Genomic DNA, 22,900 nt, shown 5'->3' with positions numbered 1-22,900 from the left:
TTGTACTGCAGAAGGATCCTGTGTGTGCCGCGTTGTTCCTGCTGGCGGGAGATAGCGCGGGACATGTGAGCTCCTGTCTTGGGAACTATAAACAAACAATAAAAATCTATTGCAACTTACAATTTAAGTTGGGAAGTGTCCACTGTAAGGCAGACAGGGGACTGGGGATACACCCTGACCCTCTAGCCAGCCATTTGAAACTTCTTTTTCACCTCTTATTTTTTTTTTAAATGAGGTAGGAGTAGACTCCTTCCAATTTTTCCTAGTCCAAGAGTATTTTGTTACATCAAATCCTTTCAGCAGCATTCAGACTTAAGAGCACAGGGCCCATCACTTACTTTACCTGAATCTGAATTCAGTAGGGGTCACTACCTGTATTTAGACCAAGGGCCCATGTAAAATGATTCATGTGCTATTACCCAAATTACATAGGTTCCGAAATTACCTGTGTTGGTTGCACTGTAAACTAAACTTGGTTAATCCAGAATTAACTTCTTAGTCATCTACCCTGAGGGCTCTAGATCAAGATGGGCTCTAGGACCTGCTGCTATGAGATACAGACCAAAGTAAAGACCCGTTGTCCGAAGGGCATCTCTGCCAGCATTGACAATGGAGGCACTTGGCAATTCCAGTGTCTTTACTTTTACCCCCAGCTCCTTTCTACGGGAGTGCTGATGAATGAAGGCCTGAGGCCTACCACCAGACTGGCTACAGAGCCACTGCTGGTCGCTATGGCAACAGCAGCTTCTCACACAGTTTCACACTGCCTTGTAGGCCCAGCGGTTTGTACCTCAGACAACTGGGGTCTTCTCCAGTCACACACCTCCGTCTGGTCCCTCACTTCTCCAGCTGAGGAGCAAATCTAGCATTCCAATCACTAGAGCAGCCCTTCTTCCAATTCCCCAAATCCCAAATGGACACTGCTTTTCCATCTACATATAGAACGGGGCAATTGAACCTAGGGACCGCATCTGATTGTCACCAGGTTCTACATATCAGCGCTTAAGGGACTGATTCAAGTGTACGAGACAAACAGTAGCAAAGGACAACCCCCAAGTGTATAATATATATGTAGTTGCAGAGTTGCTAGGTCACCAGCTGTGACAATTTCCAACTTATAGGTTTACTATAGGTATATGGTATGGTATGGTATGTGTGCATGCTACTCTGGCCCAACAGAATCTCCTACTGATGGATGTTGTACATACAATGGGGAGAAGCCGGTTTCACTGATGCTAACATTCACAGCTCTGTGGAAAGGTGTTCCAGCATCATCAATACTAGGGCACTGAGACTGGAAGCAGAGCTGATATCTCAAATATGCCCTCACTAATGAGATGACATGCATACCGATGCCTCCTGCACTCCTAGCTATAAAGCCAAAAACTCAGAGTTTGAAAAATAGAAACCATGAGGACACGGTTGAGGGTGTGAATTATCTGTTTTATTGCTCTTTTCTTACTGTAGAGTCAGTGTTTCTGAACGGCATAACGTATCCAAAACTCAACATTAAAACATTCAATAACAAAATACAATGTGGAAAGGAGCTGTCCGCTGTTACCTTCCTCTGACTACGCCTGCTCGAACCACCTGGGACTGGTCGTGTCGGTTTATGGAGAGAACTCTCCTCTGACCCAAGACCATGCGGAAGTCTTACATCCCTCCTGGCCATTCGGTGTCTCTTTGAAAGGGCTAGGAGATCCCGAATGACCCCAACAGTGGGTTGGAGTCCTTACACCCCAGACTTACAGACTCCTTTCCTACCAAGAGAGCTGCAGCAGCCCTCCATGAACAGGAGGGCCAGGACTGCACAAGGTAGGACCAGTTCCAATATCCCGGAGGCCCCATGTGCTGGTGGGTCTTCCCTAAGCCTTTGTTTATATGTTAAAAAAAAAAAAAAAGCTTGTTGCACACATGGGTGACGCTCTACACAGGACCAGCTAGAAGCAGGGTGACTGTGAGCTGCACTCTGCTTGAAGGCACAGGGTCCTTGCCATCCCAAGGAGGGAGCGCGTGTGTTTGAGTGCTTTTCAAAACACACTTCCTGCCTCTGTCAGCTGCCATCCATCTGATTGCAGTCTGTTTTCTTTTGCAATGTTTCAGAATCGTAGGAGCCCCTTGGAGTCTTGATAGGTTTTTTCTTTCCATGAGGAATCAGATTCCCAAAGGGGTCGAGGCTCAAAGGAAGACATGGCTGTGGTAGGTACATCAATTATCAACAGACAGAAATAAATATGTGACCCTATACTGTGGGTATGAAACAATCACAAAGAAATAAATAGGTCAAGACCCCATAGCTGCAGGTCGCACACTAGTAATAACAGGGAATCTAAAAACTGTGATTTCCTTATGAAACATTTACCTACTGTGACTTGAAAGGGTAAGCAAAAACATAGTAAAACACTGTGTTTGTAAAAGATGAGCTTCTTCAGTACCAATGGGAGTGACTGTGGAGTCAAGGAATGACCAATATGTCTGACTTAAATAAACCCCTTTCTTCCTTCCCCCCATGGTGACCTCAGGTTCCATAATAGAAATGGACAAGGGCCCACTGCACCTCATGGTGACATCAAGAGCATGGTCCCAGGAACCTTTCTTGCAGACTGACCAAGGGTCACACTTTTGCCTGAGGAATTATTTCAAGCCCTTCTTGCTTCTGAAACACTGCTGTCATGAATGCTCTTTCCACACAATGTGTCTCTGCAGGAGGAGGAACCATAAATGTAATTTATTCATGTCCATGCCATCTAAAGCTACAACCACCAGGACTGGAAAGGGGATGAATTAGAACCAAACCCAACAACAACTCTGAGTCTTTTTTTGTCCTCCAATTCCAAATCTGAGCTCAATGGAATCTGCAGGCTGGTCAGTCAATTTCCTCCCTGAGAAGTTCTCTCTTCTCTGTCTCTGACTTCCTTCTCTCTTGATTAAGGCCTGGACAGTGTTAGTGGTGCAGAGTCTCTCCTGGCAGCTGTCAGTCACCCGTGGGTTCCAGCTGGGTGGAGTCTGGCTCCGGAATGCTGGGCGGGGCGCTTTGCCTCCGCAGCTCCTCCACCATCTGCAGCAGGGCGGAGCGCTCCACCTCCAGGGTCAGCGCAGCCTGCTTCAGCTTACTCTCGCTGCTAAGAAGCTTCTCCACCGTGGCTTCAAGGCTTTGGATCCTAGCATTTGCCACCTGGAGAATGAAAGGAGAGATGAGAATGTTCCTGCCTCTGATTACACAGACTGGGGGGTCGGGAAGCAGGGCGGGGCGGGTGCTGTGAATGCCTTCACTCCGCCTTCGGGGACTTTGGTGCCGAAACAAGCCTACTGGCGATCAGTTCTGGTCACAGAAGAACGACCCCAGCTTCCGGTGCAGGTCAATTGGACCCTTACAAACACCCTGACATTCTCCTGAATCTTCTGTCCTGGTGTAGCTCCTCTGGGAACGAGGGATTGAGAAGGCAGCATCAGAACATAGAGGGACCTGGACCCCCAATCTACCCTGGGAAAAGGGTAGAGCTCAAGTGTATATCAGATGCTTTGATGGGTCAGACTGGAAGCACATAGCACATAGCCTGTTCCAGTTAACTGTATATTATCTACACTTACAAACAATTTCACATTCGCAAGTGGTCAAATGGCTTCTATGGGATGGCTCACTTGTATTAGATAGCTCTCTTACCTGAAATCTGGTTTTCTTATTTTTCGCAGAGTAGTAAGACATCACTACTGGAAGCTAGGCATTTCCCTTGACACCCAAAATGCTACAAACAGTAGCATTTTGCTGAAGCTTCGTACTGTTGCCCACTGGCCACCACCAACCTTGTAAAGAGCAAGCCCCAGTCTTACTCTAGGGCAGAAAGCACACACCAGGGCCAGGAAAGCCGCAAGTTTGGGTGCTGCGTCAGCCCTAGCTCCTCTCTCCTGTCTAGGGCAGGTTCTCTGGGGCGCTAGGCTCTGGTGACCCGAGCAGCCCTTTGAGAGTACTGAAGCAGCTCCAACCCCGAAGTTTATATTCTGGCCTTTCTGGCCTACTCCTCAGCTCCCACCTGCACTGTGGCACTCTGCACTAAGGGCTGGCCTACCTTCTAAATCCAGTCCACCCTCCCTTTGTTTTATCTAGGGAAAATAGATGTACCATTTTCCCACTTCACTTTTAAAAGCAGGAAAATTGTTTTTTGAACAAGATAACTTTCATGTTTGACAGAAAACCTGTGATTCCAAGTCTAGCGCTAGCTGCACCACTAGAATACAGAGTCAAAGGAGAGAACGGAAGGGGGTGCAGGTCGGCAGGTTCAGAGAGGGGTGAGCATGCCTGGTGGCTCTCCTTAAGTGGTACCCTCTCATCCCTAATAACTCTAACTACTTCCAGGTCTGTGTTCTGTGAACCATGTAGCTCTGGGGGTGGGGGTGGGGTGGGGTAGTTTGCACGGCTGGAAAGTGAACTAATTTGCACAATAGTTTACCAATGGCACAGATGGTAGGTCTCCTTAGTACAGTAAAGAAAGCATGTCTGATCTCTCAAGATCTGGTCCCCACAGGCCTTACAAGAGCTACCTGTAGCTAGCTGATAATTAGGAAATATTCTCATGCCTTTCTATCTGACACCATCTAGCATACAAAGTTATCTTATGTGATAACTGTGAACACCAGGCTCAAGGGTTTCATATTTTGCTTGCCGACAACTCTGTGGGAAAACCTATTTTTATATTTACTCTATGCATTATTTTAAATGAATGAACAACACTGTGCTAATTAACCACTGGATATTAAAGTATAATAGACAAAGAAAGTTTTAGAAATATCTCATGTATTTTATAAATAAATAAACATTTAATAGCATAAAATAAAACAAAACCATTAGTTCTAGTCTGCTAATTTAGATGGCATACATACATTGACCTAAATTTAGCATTTATAGTTTGTTGTGTATGGGCCTGGTGTTGTTTGTATGTTGATGTTAATTCTGCTCTCCTGGGAGGGGCTGCAGAAGAGGAGTGAGTCTTATTTAGGTGATTTCTTGTGAGCTAATCCCTAATGAATAAAGGAGCCAATCACTGGGCGAGTAGGAGGGACTTCCGGGTTGGAGAGGAGAAGAGAGGAAGCAGGAGTAAGTTAGGTCTCTTTTGGACTGGGATAGCATGAGGACAAGATGTAATCACAAGTGTCTCCAGTTTCAATGGTGGATCTGTCAGGGTTCGCCACCAGAGGATTTAGATTTAATAAGGCTTACAAGACTAGGATTCTAGTTGTTGTGCCCAGCGGCTGAGTTACTGTTGTTTCTGAACTAAGGTTGTGTTGTGTTTTCCTTCACACAGCAGCTCTTCTGGGTTCCTGAGAGAAAGGTATGGAGGCAAAGCGTGGCTTTGCCTGAGGTGCTCCACAAAGGTCATGGGGGTTTTGAAGCATGGTAGCAACCCACCAGTGGGAACCTAGCAAGTTGGGTGGAGACATTTCAGGAGCTCCAGGCCAGAGAGTCTCCACAAGATAAAAATAGGTCTGCCATTGCCCACCAGTGCACGGCCAGCCTGGCTTCTGAGGCTGAGAGTAGCTGGGCCAAGTGCGGGAATTTGCCCATCTTTTTATTATTTCCAATAGTTTAAGACTCTATGAAATGTCAGAAATGATTTCTGGCAATAATCTATGACCACTATTCTTTTATGTACATTTACATGTACTTGAATAACTTGTACCACTAATAAAAGTTAAAAATATCTTTGGACTTAAAGGTTCTAGCAGAACACATGCCCTCACTGCATAGAAGGCTAAACCTTTAAGTGTGTATTTACTGAGGGTTCTTGGTGAGGAGAAAGAACTAGAGGGATACTGGAGAGCCAGTAGACTGTAGACACTTACCTCACAGTGACAGTTACCACTGATATTTTGAGTGTATAGTCTTTCACATTTTTTTTCACAGAACATACATATGACTTTTAAATTTTTTTTTAAGATTTACTTATTGTTATATCTAAGTACATTGTAGTTGTCTTTAGATGCACCAGAAGAGGGCGTCAGACCTCATTATGGATGGTTGCAAGCCACCATGTGGTTGCTGGGATTTGAACTCAGGACCTTCTGAAGAGCAGTTGGTGCTCTTACCCACTGAGCCATCTCTCCAGCCCCATATTATACTTTTAAAGAAAAGCATACCACACAGTTTATTAATTTGCTTTTCTACTTAACACATCATAAACATAGCTTTACACATTAAAAAACAACAGCTGAACGTTCTGTAACCTGACTGATAGCATAACCTGACATCTGAACAGGGTGCTATTTGCGGATTATTTTCTCTATCCCGCTTCTGTATAGACCCTTATATGCTCGTATCCATCCTTCTGTATGCTGGGCCAGTGTTATCCATTTAGTTTTTGTTAGGCACTGCTAAAGTTTGTAGAAAAGATAGTACTTGCTCATAATAATGGAGGGCAATTTAATTTTTCCATGCAGTTACTTCCACTGCTGTTTTTACAACCTAATTTTTAAGATCCATGTACAGCAAGTATCAATAATAATAGGTTTCACTATTGGTACATCTACTGTGAGGTCATCTTTTTTTTAACTCCACCTTCTATTCTCCTGAGAGAAAACAGGTAACATTGTGTATTATTTGTATTTCTATGCCATACCACATATTCCTAAATGTTTAAGAAACAATCAACTTTGCTTTGTCCATCAAGTATGTGAACAGAACCAAGCACAATATAGCTTGTACTATATACTTTAGCATCATATTGAAAACCTTCTTATACAAAAGGGATAAGATGCACATGAGATATATACTTACAGAGAGAATCATGGGAAAACCAGCTCTAAATTAGCACAGGGCCTAACCACCCAACACCACAATCCCTTGCCCATGTTTTCAGGAAGGGCAATGTGCAACTCAGCTTGTGTCCAGCACAGCACAGGCTCAGTAACTACAGTGGGCCAGCAAAACGTGCAACCCTGGATAAGACTGTCCTAGAAGTGTAGGAGCCCTTGGTCCAGGGGCATGAGTGACCACGGATGCCTTTTCTTCAGTATGCAGGCTTCTCAGCAGTGTCTTACACAGTCTAAGTGCCCTTAGATAGAAGCAGTGTGTAACTGCTTTCAAAACTCCAAATATGGACATAGGATTAGCCTGAACAAGGAGCCTAGTACGCACACTTCTGCTCTTACACAGATGAATGCTTCAAAGTGCAAATGTGAACTCAGTGGGAAGTGCTCACTCACTTCAAGGTTATGTCAGGGGTTCACTACTGGCTTGAAGTCACTGAAGTGACCTGCACAGTATGCCCCTTGTGGGACAGAGCAGGCTCTTTGTCCCCTATGACTTCCTTTCAGGTGACAGCTGAGACTTCTAGGGAGGAGTGTAGCGGCATATTTTTAGTAAGGACAGATTAAGCAGTGTGATTTCAGATGTGCCTGGCAGTTAGGATGAATGAGGGAAGCATTTCAGTTTTGCGCACTCCTGTGGTCCAGGGCTGCTGGGAGGAGGGCATTTGGGGTGGGGGGCAGAGTACTCAAATGCCCACTTTTCTCACATCATGGACAAACTCAGGAAGTGGTGGCTTTCTATGGAGAAAGATCAAACCGGAAAAGGATGGAGAACATATTCTATGGAGCTAAGAGCCTCCGTTAACAACCTATTTTAAAAGCCAGTAATTTCTGAACCATGAGACAGTCTCTCATTTCACTATCAAGCAAGGAGAACTCATGGTTACTTAGTGCCCCTTGACTGACAGAGGAGCCACACCCTGCAGTGGCTTTTGCACACGTATCACGCTCATTCCCTCTCCCTTCTGCATGGACTATTTATAGTGCTGGTCCTCTGTGTCCTCACCTGCATTCAATCACTTAAGATGGGAGGGTCTCGAGGGAGAACTGTGCCCCTCAATAAACAAACCTTTGCATTTGTATCAGGCTTATAAATAAGCATCATCTGTTCTGATTTAGTTTCTTTAGATGGATTTCTAAGTCACTTCGCTCCTTCAGTATCTCTCCAAGGACCTGGCCTGTTTCACCCCCAGGCAACAAAAGCTTAAGCCTCTCATCGTTATTCAAAGCACAATTGTTGGCAGTTAGCATCTGGGACCAAGCTGGTCTCCTGCAAAGCTAAGTGGAGAAAGCGCCTCTCAGAAAGCTCCTGGACTGTCTGACTGTGGCAAGGACATTCTGTCTGCTCCACAATAAAAGGGCTGATTCTCCTGGGACACCTCTGATCGCAACTACAAAGAGCGCAGGGTGGGAAAGGGCCTGCGGTCATGGGAAAGCCCAGGCTGCTGGTGCCTTTGGTGAGTTAATGAGCTACTATACACAGAGGCTCAGGAAGCGCCTTTGCAAATACGCTCTACCTGCAACTGTTCCAGGAGGTCAAGGTTCTGTTTGCGCAAGCTGCTGTTGGTTTTCTCCAATTTATCCATTCTTTGGTTGTCACTGAGAGGAGAGGAGTCAATAAGTTCTTCTTGGAGCACATGGTACTCAACCTCATAGGCCTGGAGTTGTTTGGCGATGTCCATCTCAAACACCTGTTGGAGAGAGAAATCATCAGGCTCAGACACTAAGACAAGCCTCCCACAGGCACAGGCGCTTTGTGCTCACACTCATGTGTGGTAACACACAGGAGATGAGAAGTTCAGCTCTGAGAAGGTCAATGGTTTTATATGGAGAGGATATAACAAACACCTAGAAAGAATTCCAAAGGAAAAGAATAAGTATAGGTTCTAACACTCTTTCTAAAAGGCCAAAAGATTTAAAAAAAAACAAACAAACAAAAAACAAAAAACAAAAACAAAAACAAAAAAAAACCTTTCCAAGGGCTAGAGACAGCTCAGCAGTTAAAAGCACTGGCTGCCCTTCTAGGATTCAGGTATAATTTTCAGCACCTATTGGTGGCTCCCAGCTCTAACTCCAGTTCCCAGGGGAGCTGATGCCCTCTTCTGGCCTTCACAGGCACTAGGCACTCAGGCGGCATAGACAAGACTTTCAAAACTGTAGTTCTTAGCTGCTGTCTCTGCAAATTCTATGGAAATACGCTGACTATAGGCTAAAAGCAGCAAAAGACTCATGTTCTGTTTGCACAGTCACCACATTTAGCTACCATTCAGCTGCGTTTTTAAGAGCTGTAAGAATGACAAAGTAATGGGACTGTTTACAGAAAAAGTCTTCTTGACACAAATCTTAAGAAATGAGCCAACCCCAACTGTCACCCACACATGGATGAGTTAACACAACACAATGCCCGAGTCATCTCTCTTCCTTGAACAGTAACAGTGATGCCAGAGCCACACGTGCGAAACAAACCCAAAGTGCGGACGCCACCCACGACTTTCTCCTGAGGAAGCGACAGGGTTGTAGTGGGCCTGTGTGATGTCAGCAGACTGCTGCTGCTCAGTGGAACCCCTTCTCTGTGGTGAGGTAAGCCTGCAGGCCGAAGCCACTCAGCAGAGGCCCACAACACTTACTTTTCCCATTGCTGTGACAAAATCATCAATGAAATTAACAAGGAACAAAAGGTTTAAGAGTCCAAGTTCAAGTGGTGGGGAGCCTGAGGTGGCTGGGTGCAGTGCACCAGCAATGCAGATGCTCAGCTCATGGTCTCCTTTCTATTCAGTTTGGACCCCAGCTCCTGGGATGGTACTGTCCACATTTAGGGTAAGTTTTCTCACTTTAATTAGCCTAATCTGGAAACTGCCATAGACAAGTCCTAAGGTTTGCCCCCTAGGTGATTCTATCTTGTCAAGCTGACAGTCACCACCTCTACCCCCGAGGTGGCCTGGCAGCTCCAGCTGTCTGGAGCAAGACTGTTAATCTAGAACTCTCTTCTGAAAATGAAGTCAAGGCTTCTGAAGGACAGACGCTGTACTCTAATGCAGCCGACACCCCTTCCTAGCTGTGGGAAGCCAGCTTTCCTGAGAGTCCGCTACAAGCATGGAAGCTGTCCTCCAAAGCCCCGCCACATTCTTGCCATTCCCGGGTGTCTATTTTTCAATCTGAGGTTAAAAAAAAAAATCAGCTTTGTAGTTTTCAGGTTAACTATGATTAGTACTAAGTAGATTCAAAAGTTAGTCTATGTAAATACTAAGTCACGAGCTCTCTGCATCTACCTGATTTCCTTTTGTTCCTGAGAGTGACCAAAGGCTCAGGAGGGCCCATTAGCATTCCACATCCCTGGTGACTGGCTCAGGCTGTGACACTGGGGATCTCTCTGACTGACTCCAAGCAACTCACTCAATGTCTCCTTGCCTCCATCCCTGGCCTCCTGAAGGGCGCCCTAAGGCCTACCTACCTGCACTGGGCTGGGCATGAAGGGATACAGTTCACAAAAGTTGCAGCACACCCCTGGGAAGCTCTTGTCTGGCGTCTCAGCAGAACTGCAATGGCTATGCGCTGCAGGGTTTCTCAACAGTCTGAGCGGGACAAGAACCACTGCCATAAAACCGCTCTGTAATTCTGAGGATGGGAAAACTCACTGCATTTAAAGATCATTTCCTATCCGGGGAAACTTGGCAACAAAGCCTCTGGCCTTATGACGACATGCTACAGACTTATGACGACACGCTACGGTTAGGCCAGACCACAGGCTGTGTGCCCTTCTAGGCCTCCATGAATTCTTAATAAATATCCTGGGTTCTCATTGTCTCGGTGTAACTCCAGGATCATCTGGCTGCTCGTGACTGCAGTTGCGCCCCAAGGATAGACCAAACCCAGAGCAGTCTGTGGTGGGGCAAGGGCTTGCCTTGGCCAAGGGACTGAAGAATAAAGGGGTGGCAGTAAGGGCCTTGTTCTTACATACTTACAGGTCACAGTGGCTGACTGATGCAGACGGCCTAAGATTAAAGCCTGATCCAACAGTGGCACCTCAGAGAAGCACAGTCAATCGACTGAAGACAGGAAGGTTAGACACTGGGCGCTCATGGGAAAAGTCAAAGCACTTTGGGAGGGGTTCACTTCTAGAACAAGCTCAGCTCCTCCTGCTCTGAGCCTTCTAAAACCCAGGCCCTGAGCATGGTCACTCCATGCCCTAGTCTTCTTTCGTCTGGTTCCATCTTGGATTCCACTTGAGCTTTAAACACTGGTGACCTCAAGCCTTCCACTCTCCTGCCTCTCCATTTCTCCATAGTTTTCAGAAAAGTGCCAGAGTTTTGGTGCTGAAAAGAGCATTTTCTTCTGCTTGTCAAAGCAGGAATTATTCATTTCCTTATGCTCAGTTTTTGTCAAAAAGACATCCCGTCAGTTTTATTACTGAAGCAATACAGCTACAGGCAGGAAGCACAGAAAGCAGAATCTCCAGGGCAGCTTCTGTCATCTTTATACTTCCTCTCCTCACTGGGCTGAGCATAGTTTTCTAGCTGTAAACACAACTAACAAATACCCTAGCCCACTCACTTTTTTTCTCTTAATTTTATGTGCTAAGGGCTTTCTTGTGTGGTGCCACGTCCCTGTAACAGCAATACAAATGGCTTCACGATTCTCCACCAGCTCAGCATACCGAAAAAATATCAGACCATTCAGCAAATGTTGGCCATCTTGATGTTCCCAATATTTTTGTTATTACAGGCATAACTCTAAGAGAATTTTCTTATACATAGGCTTTCCCTGTGTTTGGGGCCTGCTCCTAAGGATGCATCCCAATAGTTGGGATTATAGCATCAGAAAGGTCTGAATGGTTTACTAGCTTGTGCTTATTGCCACTTCCCAGGAGGAACAATCTAGACAGATGCCACCAGCGTGCACTGATGTGCCAGACGCTGCATGCCCTTGGCACTGCACACTGGCATTTAAGAGCTGGCTTGTTCATCTAGCAGGTAAGGCATTCTATGCTATGCAGAAGTTTAAATTATACATGAAGCTAAATATTTCCCCAGATCTGTGTCTGCTAGATGGCTCTCCTTGTATGTTTATGTTCTTGGCTCACTTGCTATTGAAGACTCAGGGTTTCACTTTGCAGTCTCTGGACATGGTATAATGAAGGCACTAACTAGTGGCTTGTACAATTAGCTACACACTTTGGACTTTAACTTTTAGACCGTTGCCCCATCTGTTAGTCTCAGTGGCTATTATGGCAGTAGGAGAGGTCCACCTGGGTATCCATGACAAGGGGCACCCTGTCTGCTAATAAATCTAACTGAAAGTCAATCTGATGTTAATCATCATTACATGTGGCAGCGTAATGATGTGGCTTTTCCCCTCCTCTTGGTGTGGCACTATTGACTGTCCTTTTACAAACTACTCCTTTCAACCACTGCAGTGCCTCCTGAAAGGGCACAAGAGGCCATCTGCTGCTGTAGCCTTCTCTGAACACAGGAGCTTTGTGAAGGCTGCTTTCTTCCCCGCCAGGTCAAGCACAACAGGGAACTTCTCTTCATGCTGCTCACAGCATAGCTTCCACATGCTCCTGGGGATCCTGTAAACCTGTGGATTCTCGAGTCAGCAGGTCTGGGTGGAGCCCAATTCCACCTTCCTAACAAGTGCTTACGTGACTTGACAGTACCAGTCTGGAACCGCAGTACAAAGACTTAAACCATGCTGCAAGAGGCTGCAGGTCTGCCTCTCAGAGCAGCCCTGTGACTTTTCCTGCCATGAACTGAACCAAGACTTCAGAGTCACACAGGACTCACTGTAAGATGACTAGAACTCTGTTAGTGCTGATAATTCCCTCTTAAGGTGCTCATGGCTTACTGTAGCTAACTGTGGTGAGCACAAGGCCACATGGCGGAAGGCTTGTGGCTCGAGACCCTAGGTCTTCTGTCTAGACACTCACCCTTGGAAATACCTCTGATGCAGCTCCCAGCACGACCCAACTAAATCGGGGCTCTGGAACCCTGTACTAAACACTCTCATCCAGGAGCCTGGCTGGGGCCCAGCTGCTTATGTAGTCTTAGAGAGCATCATGGGGTTACACTGTCAGAGAGGATTGCCCTCCACCCTGGTCCATCTACGCACAGGGCTGCAAGCTCTGTCATATACTAACTATATCCTTCACTTGCACCCTGAGAACTTCCCAAGTTTGAACTGGAGTTTCTTGGGCTACTGAGTTATCATGCTGCACACCTTGGGGTTGCTCTCTAGTGTCGGTTCAAGACTTAAATACTCTCTTGAGCGGGGAGACAGAAAGCCCGAGTTCTCAGAGGTCAGTCTCCATACTGAAACACTAGTGAGGAGAGCAGAGAGCTGCCTGCACCCTCACCTGCTTTCTATCAAGACTATTTCTGGAATGGAAACCTAGGCTCCAAATGTCGATCTCACCCAGCCTACACCCTTATTACCTCACCATAACGCTGAACATGTCTGGCACTGGGACTATTCCATGTAGTTTTTCTCCCATGCCTCTGGCATGTGGCTCAGCAAAATTACAGCCTCTTTTTTTTTTTTTTTTAAATAATGTTTTACTGTGGGGCGGTGGTGGTGCACACCTTTAATCCCAGCACTTGGGAGGCTGAGGCAGGCGGATTTCTGAGTTGGAGGCCAGCCTGCTCTACAGAGCGAGTCCCAGGACAGCCAGGGCTACACAGAGAGACCCTGTCTTGGGAAAATAAAGAATTATGTTTCACTGTATCATGGGACTTCATCCTGCACTGGCTGCAGGGCAGGGCTGAGTAGCTGCAGCAGAGGCTTTCTGAGCCTCCTAAAAGCTAAACCCTAAAACACCACTTACCGAGCCGCCACACAAAACGCTGGCCATGCATCATCTCATCCTTTTAGGCCCTGGTGGATACAACTATGTCAGCTCCAATGCTCAACACCCAGGCCCCCATGGCTTTCTCCATATAAGCCTTGCCATTGTGATATGGGGTGCTAGGGCTGCCTAATCTTATTGAAAATAAAAATAGGAAAACCATGACATAAATCTGCCAAGGAGTCAGAGAGCACTGCAGGCCAAGTTCATAGAGGTTGCTCAAACCAACTCAGATACGTAGACTCAGAACTGCTGTCTTTCCATGCTGGAGCATCCTAAGCCTCCAATATTGACTATTCCAATATTCCAAATGCATGCTTGAGTGCTCAGTGCTCCCATCCAGTACAATTCTTCACAGAAAAGTTGGAGGAAAAAAATACCTGTCCCCACCCGCTTCTCTGAGGCGGGTTACTCAGGAGGTAGACCAATACTATACTCTGGAGCCAATGAGGCTAGACATCAGCACTCATTGCACATAGACTCAACACAGGTGGCCAAGACTCTGGGTTTACCCAGGAGCTGTGAGACATTAAGTATATTCAATAAATACTGTAAGAAGGCAGTAAAGGAGTGCAAACATCAGAAATGAAGAGAAGCAAGAGTTTATCCTACAGTAAGATGCAAGTCAGACCTTGAGCTGGGTGGTGTGGACAGCTGCTGAAGCACTCTGAGGTGTGGTGCGTTTGAAACCTCACCTCTTCCCTCTGCTGCAGAGTATGGGCCAGCTAATTAACCACTCTGTCCTCAGGAATGTGCCCATGACTGCATGAAGTCATGTGTATATAGAGACTCTTTAGGACCTGGCAAAAAGTAAGGACTCAGCAAGCCAAAGCAGCCCATACTAAGCAATGGGGCCAGGCAGGTAAGTCCTGGAGCCAGTCAGTCAGCCAGAGGTAAGTGCAGAGTGGACAAGAACTCCTCCCATTGGCATGTGTGGTGTGCTAAGATGCATGGTCACCATCACAAGCCACAGGATGCCCCTCTCCCTTTGCCCAGGCCAGATTTGAACTTTTCCCCCCAAGTATTTAACCCTTACAGTAGAAGAGCTGAGATGCAATGCACTGGGCTTACTGGACTGTCCTGAGCTATTTGGTGAATGATCAGGAAGTGTTACATAAGTATTTACTTAAAGAAAAAGCTGTACTTTATCATCTGTCTTTAAATGATTTATCTAGATTTTTATCTGTGGAACATGCTCTAAACTTAGGAGAGCTGACTGATGGCTCTGCAGTGTGATCTAGTGATGACGACCCCTTCCAAGACATTCTCTGTGTGATAGTTACTTTGCCTGTCACTGCATCTCGATTGAGAAATGCTAGGTGATTGGTAGAGCTAGCTCTTGTGTGACCGTGAAGGCATTTTCTATAGATTATTGGTATATGGCAGAACAGCTAAGGAAGGAAGCCTTGTCCTGAATGTGAACCATGCCACCAACAGGCTGGGGGCCCAGTCACACAGCAGCAAAAATAGGAGAAAGCCTTTAATCCTAGCACTCAGGAGTCAGAGGCAAGCTGATCTCTGTGATGATGCCAGCCTGGTCTACAGAGTAAATGTCAAGGCATCCAGGGCCACACAATGAGACTTGTCTAAAAGAGAAGGAGGAGAAGGAGGAGGAGAAGGAGGAGAAGGAGGAAGAAGAGGAGGAGGAGGAGGAGGAAGAAGAGGGGAGGAGGAGGAGGAGGGGGAGGAGGAATTGCGGTCGCCACCACTGCCAGTAAGTAAGGCAAGTTCCATTCTTCCTGGGCAAGTGGAGCTGCTGCGGCTGCCACCCGCCCACAAATCTCCAGGAGGCTCTAGACCTAGCTGTGGACTATGACTGCATCACTGTTTCTCTGACACTTCTGGCTTCATGAACTCAACAGCTAATAGATTCTCTGGCTCAACAGTAGGCAGATAGCAATGAAACTACCTAGTCTGCAATCATGCAAGCCAATTTAATATTCCCTGCCTTATAATTATTGGTCTATTGGTTCTGTTTCTCTCGGCTATACAGCCTCTGGACACTTCTGGTACTGACCCTCCCTCTAAATATCTTGGTCTTTGAAAAGTCTTCATTCTACAGAACTGAAATTGGCTCCCACACCTAACCCAAACCACTCATGATCATCTTCTCTAGTTGTAATTCTCAGCTAAATTACCTAAAACCTTCACCATTTCAGAGTAATGGTGCTACTGTATTTAAAAACTAGAGATGGCGAGACCTGCCATCTAATATTAACAATAGAACAGTAAAAGAATGACATAGAATAGAGTGATGAAATTAGTCTCTTGATTACAGAAAAGCCGCTTCCTGAACATCACAGTTAATACCACTGAGAAGAAAAACCAAAGCATTCCTTTTAACAAAATCCCATACCCTACAAATTATGTATTTCAGAAGAACCATGACAAGAATGGAAACCTCTTACTGTAATCAAACACTGATGACTTGTGCACATGATCATACCTGGATTCCTGGTGCCTTCTGCCATTCACACACACAACATACAGGCCCAGCCATACATTTTATCTTTTGATACATATCTGTGATGTGCCTTCCATATGCCAAGCATCGGGCAAGATGCCACCTGGAGGACAAAGTGGTGAGAAGCAGCTCCTTTTCAGGTGGCACGCCAGACCACAGCAGGCATCTGGAAAGCCCAGGGTCCATACCTGACTGATGGTCTTCTCCATCTGCACCAAGCCCAGGTTGGGGAGTGTGTTCTTTATGAAGTCCACTATAGTTTCCAGGTTCTCATGCTGCAGAATCAAGGGCTTATGGCTCCCCAAAAGACTTAAAGCTACTTTAAATATGACCTCTGATCCCTGAAGGAAGATCATATCTAGAAGACACAGAAATGCAGAGTTAAGCCCTGCCAGTTCCTGGCTGCACACCACCGTGCTCTCTTTTCCTTGCATCATGGAGCAAAAGGGTGGGAAATATAAGCCCAAGTTACAAATTTCGTTTCCTTTTTAAGAGCTTGTTATTTCAGACAGTGGTCAAGACAATATGGCAAATGAGAGTAATTAAAAACTAGTAACGGCTTAGGTTTTATCACAGGTTCAGATAAAAGTTTTTCTGCTCTGAAAAACCAAATTCAAGAGAGCCTCAAGGGTTGAAAAAAGTTTTAATGATCTTTTCCATGAATGATCTGGACTTTAAGAGTTACCAACACGTGTTTATAAAACAGCCCTATTTGTGTGTGCACGTCTATACACCCGTGTGCATTCTTGGAGGCCAGACACGGTACCGAGTGTCCCCCTCATTTACTCTCCTCAAATGCCGCTGAGGAAGGGTTTCTCCCACTCAGGTCGGGTTACAGGCAAGCATGCGAGGCCCAGCTGCACACTCCAGCCCTCACAACTGTGTAATAAGAACTTTTAACCTCTAAGCCACCTCTCTCCAGCCACTAAATCATGTTTTCAATTTGTAAAGCTGAAAGACTCTTACAGATTGGGAATTATATTTTGAAATAAAAGATGGGATGAAAAGATACCCACAGCCTTTAAGAGGCCTACAAAAATTTTTTTTTAAAAAAACTTAACTTCATCATAACAGGGGCCAAGAACTATTCTTCTGTCTGAGGAGTTTCAAGTTGGCGAGGCTCCTTTCCAGTTCCTGTGTTTTCTCCTGGGGTTTGGCAAACCACAGCAATCCCTATCCTTAGTTTATACAGGAGGGTGAGGCGGGCTGGCGCATAGGCAACAGGCTGAGCAGCCATCCTCACCATCTCCCCTGTTCTCCTGGAATTGGAGCCATTACAGAAAAAAGACCAGTGTCCTGGGCTAAAACACGGAGAGGAAAGCTGGTTCTTGGGTGACCCGACTCAGGTATGTTCTGACCTAGTAACTGGAATAAAGTTTAAAACACAAACAAGAAAAAGTTAAAAACAAAGGTATGACTATAACTAAGGCCAATTAATCTCAATTTTTCTTCTTCTCTGATACTCCCTACTCCAGCCTTAGCTGAAGCATAGTGGAAAAAAGATCAAAGAAATAGCAACTGTCCAACCATAGAAATTGAGGCAAACAAAAGCACCCCAGAGGGAGAGTCTCTGAGACGCCTCTCCACGTGGGTCAGAATGACAGCATGTACAAAAGCTGTTCACACCTGAGACACACAGGCTGGACATGGCTGCACAGCGGGCAGAGTCACTGACCATCTGAATGGCGATGGTATCACTGGGATGGCCTGTGCTGGGAAATGAGGGTACCAAGTGCAGCCTACAGCCCACAACCACCCAGCGAGACCTCAGCTACCACAATCACCACACCTCGTCAGGGTCAGTGTGGATGAGAAGGTGGAGAATGGTGCTACACGATTTACTTTTATTTATGTCTGCGTGTGTCCCTGCAGAGGCCAGAAGAAGGCATCAGATCCGCTGGAGCCGGAGTTACAGGTGACTGTGAGCTGCTGGATGTGGGGGCTGGGAACTGAACTGGGGTTCCCTGAAGAGCAGTACACTCTCTACAGTGCTGAGCCATCTCTCTAGCTCTTACAGGATGTATTTTAAACAGAAATGTCTTATTAAAAAACAAAATAAGGTTTTAATGACTCTGAAAGACGTTAAACCTGATTTTAAAATAGTTGTTAAAATGTCAGCTGTAATGCAGACCCACTGCGCCAACCCAACTGTTCCTACTTCACATAGTAGCACTCAGGGATTGTGACCTCAAGCAGCACTTCTTTTCCAGCCACCTGACTGTCTAGGGGGAAGGAACCCTTTCCTCCTAGGAGGCTGCAACCCTGTGGTCGTAGAGCCTCCACCTTCCCATCACAACGTGACAACCACTATTCAAGTGGACTCTGCTGTTGCCACTATGTCACACTGCTTGTAGACCAGTGGTTCCCTGGCCACAGGACAACTCTCATTTCTTACTCCCTTTTCATTCTAAAGCTTCTGTGTGTTGTGTCAAACCCTCAGTTTTACGCTCCACGTCATTTTCATCTCCTGAGCAGGGCATTCTACAGATGAACCAGGAGCCCGCCCTGCAGCCTGACTCCCCCAGCAGGAAGGCCAGCTATTTTTCCCAAAGGCACATGTGGTCAGGAGGTGAAAAGAGTTAAGCATTTATTTTCTTCCTTAAAAAAAAAGTTATTTCACTTTATATTTATGTGCCTGTGTGGGGGTATGTGCATATACATGCAGGTGATTGTGAAGGCCAAAAGAGGTCATCAGATCCTCTGGAAATGGAATCATAGGCAGTTTTGAGCTGCCTGACGTAGGTGTTGGGAACTGAACTTGGGTCCTCTGCAAGACCAGTATGTGCTCTTAGCCTTTGAGCCATCTTTTCAGCACCAGGGCAAGTGTTTCTTCCAAGTTCCCTGTTCCCCTCAGACTAGAAATATATAGATCATGGGGTACTGGACAGAGGACTGACATGTAGCTCAGTGTGGACCATGGGGTCACGGTATACACATTGACAGAAGCTGCCTTTCAAGCAACATGTCCTTCTTTGGTGGTGACCTATTAATATAGGAGCTATGTTGGTGCAAGATGGGAATCTCTTTGCACTCATCTATTGATTGATTGGTTGATTGATTGACTGATTGTATTTGTACGTGTGCCACGGCACTCATGGGAAAGGTCAGGGACAACTTGCAGGAGTCAATTCTCTCCTTCCATCATGTGGGTTCTGGGGACGGAACTCATGTTACGACTGAACTCATGTTGGTTCTATCATGGCTGAGGAGCAAAAGCCCTTAGCTGCCGAGTCATCTTGCTGACTTTGCACACTGGCAATCGTCTACTCATGTAAAAAACAGAATTGTCCACAAAGGTTCATTTGGTTTAGGATTTATCTGGATTTAAAGGCTAATAATGAAAAAAGTCCAGGCCAGAAATGTCTAAGAGCCTGAAAGGCAAGAGCATGCAACTAGACTACTTACAGTATGGAGCTTAAAAAGCAGACTTAGTCACCACCAGGGGAAACAGTGGGAAAAAAAATCTACCTTTCCAATGGAACCAGCTGAGAGGGGCTATGTAAAAGCACCCTGTGTGACGTCACTGCACAGAGCCTTCTTTGGGCTCCTGCTTCCTGCCTGCCCTCCCAGGAGCCCTTGTCAGTGAGACAGGAACCCACTAGTACAGCAGGGAGCTGTGGGCTCCAGGAATTTTGCAGACATTGGCATTTTTAGGCACGCTGTATATAAAACTGGAAGACTCATCACTCCTTCAGAGAAAAACATCCTGCCTGAGCTGGTTTCAGCTTTTATTATTAGAATTTAAGTCACGAGAACAAGCTGCACACAGCTCCAAGCGATTCTGCAGCAGAAAGGCTCTCATCTCCAGGGAGGAGGACTTGTTTTCCCAAGTCCTTCAGCAGCTTTCACAGCCTAGTGAGACTGCTTCCTCCCACCCCCACCCCGCACTCCAGCACTTTCCCTGCAGGTGGTAGCTCGGGTTGGCCCAGGCAGGGGTGCCACTCATCCCAGGGCAACTAAGTCTGTGGTCAGTACAGCCCCCTTGGCAGAGTATCCCCACAAACCATGGAATTCAGCTCTCAGCCTATCAACAGCCAGTTCTCCCTGCCCCTTTCTAGTCCTCACGTGACCCACAGTGTGAAAGGATTAAGGGAAAGGGTAAGGGGAGGGGGGGCAGGTTTTTTTCCCCATTTCCAAGATACAGGAAACAAAACCTCAGAATTTATTGGCAAGAAATGAAGCCCACAGCTAGAGATACATCCTGTAACTCTTGTCAGTATGGCAAACACCCAGTTTTGAGGCTTTTATTTCTATTTTTTGGTTTTTTGAGACAGGTTTCTCTGTATAACAGAGCTGGCTGTCTTGGAACTTGCTTTGTAGACCAGGCTAGATTCGAACTCATAGTGATCTGCCTGCCTCTGCCTCCCAGAGTGCTGGGATTAAAGGCATGAGTCATCACACCTGGCCCAAGGTTATTTTCCTTACCCAAGTCTAGATGTCATAAAATCTCACAATTTGCCTAACTGTAGGATAAATTTTACTTTTTAGTTTATTGTAGTAATTCAATCTGGGGAGAGAGTTATGCAAAAGAGGGTCTTGGCATTTTAAAGATTCGGACTCCTGTCACGGAGGGGAGTCTTCAAAGATTCCTGCACTCTGCCTGGAGAGGAGGGAAAGGAAGCCAAGAGGCACTCAAAGACGAGGTAGATAGATGGGTAAGGGCGCTTTCTGCTCTTCCAGAGGATACAAGTTCAATCCCTAGCGCCCCATGTCAGGCAGCTAATACCCCCTTTAATTCCAGTTCCAAAGGATAGAGCACCCTCTGGCCTCTTAGACATCAACATACACATGGCAAACACCCAGACAGGCACACACATATACACCAAATAAAAATAAATTTAAATACATAAAATTTTAGCATTTAGGATTTAGAATCATGTCTAGTCAAAGTATATACAAAATAGTGTATGATCAGTGTTTGCACACAATCCCGTAAGATGCTCTCTGAGGGACTGGAGAGATGGTAAGTACCTGCCATATAAGCAAGCATAAAACCTGGTTTGGAACCCTAGTACCCACATGAAAACTGGGTATCACAGTGCAAGCCTATATATAAGCCCAGTCTGGAGGGGTAGAGACAGGAGACTCTCTGGGGCTTACTGGCCAGCCAATAAATGAGAGACACTGTCTCAAAATCAAAATATAATGTGGAGAGGTGTAGAGGGATAACGGAGGATACCTGGCATCATCCCCTGGCTACTACATCCATGAGTAGTCATAAGTGCATACACAAATCTCCTTTCCCCTGGCTACTACATCCATGAGTAGTCATAAGTGCATACGCAAATCTCCTTTCAGGTTCTAAAATAAATCTTTAAAAGTGTAATTGTATTAATCCCAGCACTTGGGAGGCAGAGGCAGGAGGATTTCTGAGTTTGAGGCCAGCCTGGTCTACAGAGTAAGTTCCAGGACAGCCAGGGCTACACAGAGAAACCCTGTCTCGAAAAACCACCACCAACAACAACAAAGTGTAATTGTATGTGTTTGAAAGTAGGAGAGATGACTGACTGAAGGGGATAAGGGTGCCGTGTGCAGGGCCTGCCCTACACTCAGGAGATGAGGACTCCCAGGCCAGGCCAGGGTTGTCAAAAGTTAAACAGGACCTGAAAGTCTCCATACAAAGCTTGACTAGATAGCTATAAAAACCAAGCAAACCACCACAGGGTAGCAGTAATGTTGCCAGGAGAACACTGGCTGGCTGCCAGACACATGGAGGAAGCTCACCAAAGACTCTGGCTACAAAGCCAAGTGGGAACTGTGAGGCGAACACGGTGAGAAACCAGGGAGCTGCGTACAGGCTGGGGCCAATCTCGTGCTCTTCCAGGTGGTTATAGAGGTCTCTGTGGTAGTCATGGAGGAGCCGTGACAGCTGGTACATCTGGATCTGTAAGAAGACACATCCACAGGGGCTGGGAACTATGTACCGACTACATGTATAGACTTACTCATCTGGAAGGGTGGAGGGGTTTTTAGCCCCGTTGATTCTCTATGTGGCTTAGGGTATCCGCTGACCTAATGCATCCAACCGGGGAACAGGTTCCTGTTGTCCCTGTGCTGCCCCCCACCCCACCCCAGCTAAGAAACCCAAAATGTCTGCCTGTGCAAACATCTAAAGATTCCTTTACCTTCTTAGAAAAACTCTAACCAAGGGGAATTTGGAACAAAAAGCTCCTGCTAGGAGTGAACCAAGGGCCCCTTCATCATGGCTCCAGAGAGTGAGCCCATTGTCTCAGTCATTTCCCTCTCAACTCCCAGAGTCAGTCTGGAGGCAGGGTGAGAGTCAAGTCTTACAGCGGCTGGCTTCCCTTTGTGAGACTCATGTTCATATAGTTCAAGCTTACAGGAAGAACTAAATGAACAAAGTCCTTAGCTCTAATGGTACATTCTAAGGCCCTGAAGTTAGGGAAGCCTGCTGGGAAATGAGTGGATGAACAGTTAAGCAATGCTATGGACACTCCCAGATGAGGGCCTGGAGCTTTCTCCACCTCTGGAAAGCAGCAAGCACCGTGCCTGCCGAGCTGGGTGTGCTGTTGTGTCTGGTCTCCATCCCTCCATCCCTGCCTGGAAGCTGGGGCTAGAGTCCAGGACTTCACCATGTGTTTGGAAAACACTCAACCATTGTGCTATATCCTAGACTTTTCTGTGTGTTTGGTTTTGAGACACGGCCTCACTATGGAGCTCACACACAGGCTAAACTCACTATATAGGCCAGGACAGCCTACAACTTTGGATTCTTCTCCCTCAGCCTCCTAAAGGCAGGATTACAGCACCAAGCCCAGCTTGCTTTTCTTTTG

At 46.3% G+C, this 22,900-nt stretch overlaps 1 protein-coding gene across 5 annotated transcripts in view; it reads right to left on the bottom strand.

Moving 5' to 3' along the window:
- Nucleotides 1-1,429: 1,429 nt before the first annotated feature.
- Nucleotides 1,430-22,900, bottom strand: part of Tbc1d1 (TBC1 domain family member 1) — a 199,481-nt gene continuing 178,010 nt past the window's right edge. For all 5 annotated transcript variants that reach the window (XM_031342384.1, XM_031342385.1, XM_031342386.1 and 2 more), the window contains 4 exons: nt 21,831-21,990; nt 16,295-16,464; nt 8,319-8,492; nt 1,430-3,175 (listed from right to left, as the gene is read on the bottom strand). In XM_031342384.1, the coding sequence (XP_031198244.1) occupies nt 2,975-3,175; nt 8,319-8,492; nt 16,295-16,464; nt 21,831-21,990 (705 nt within the window). In that variant the 3' untranslated portion in view covers nt 1,430-2,974. The remainder of the gene's footprint in view (nt 3,176-8,318; nt 8,493-16,294; nt 16,465-21,830; nt 21,991-22,900) is intronic.

This window comes from Mastomys coucha, unplaced genomic scaffold (assembly GCF_008632895.1).
Source record: "Mastomys coucha isolate ucsf_1 unplaced genomic scaffold, UCSF_Mcou_1 pScaffold22, whole genome shotgun sequence".
Taxonomy (NCBI): domain Eukaryota; kingdom Metazoa; phylum Chordata; class Mammalia; order Rodentia; family Muridae; genus Mastomys; species Mastomys coucha.
The sequence above is the reverse complement of the archived record's forward strand: the minus strand, read 5'-3'. Positions and strand labels throughout refer to the sequence as shown.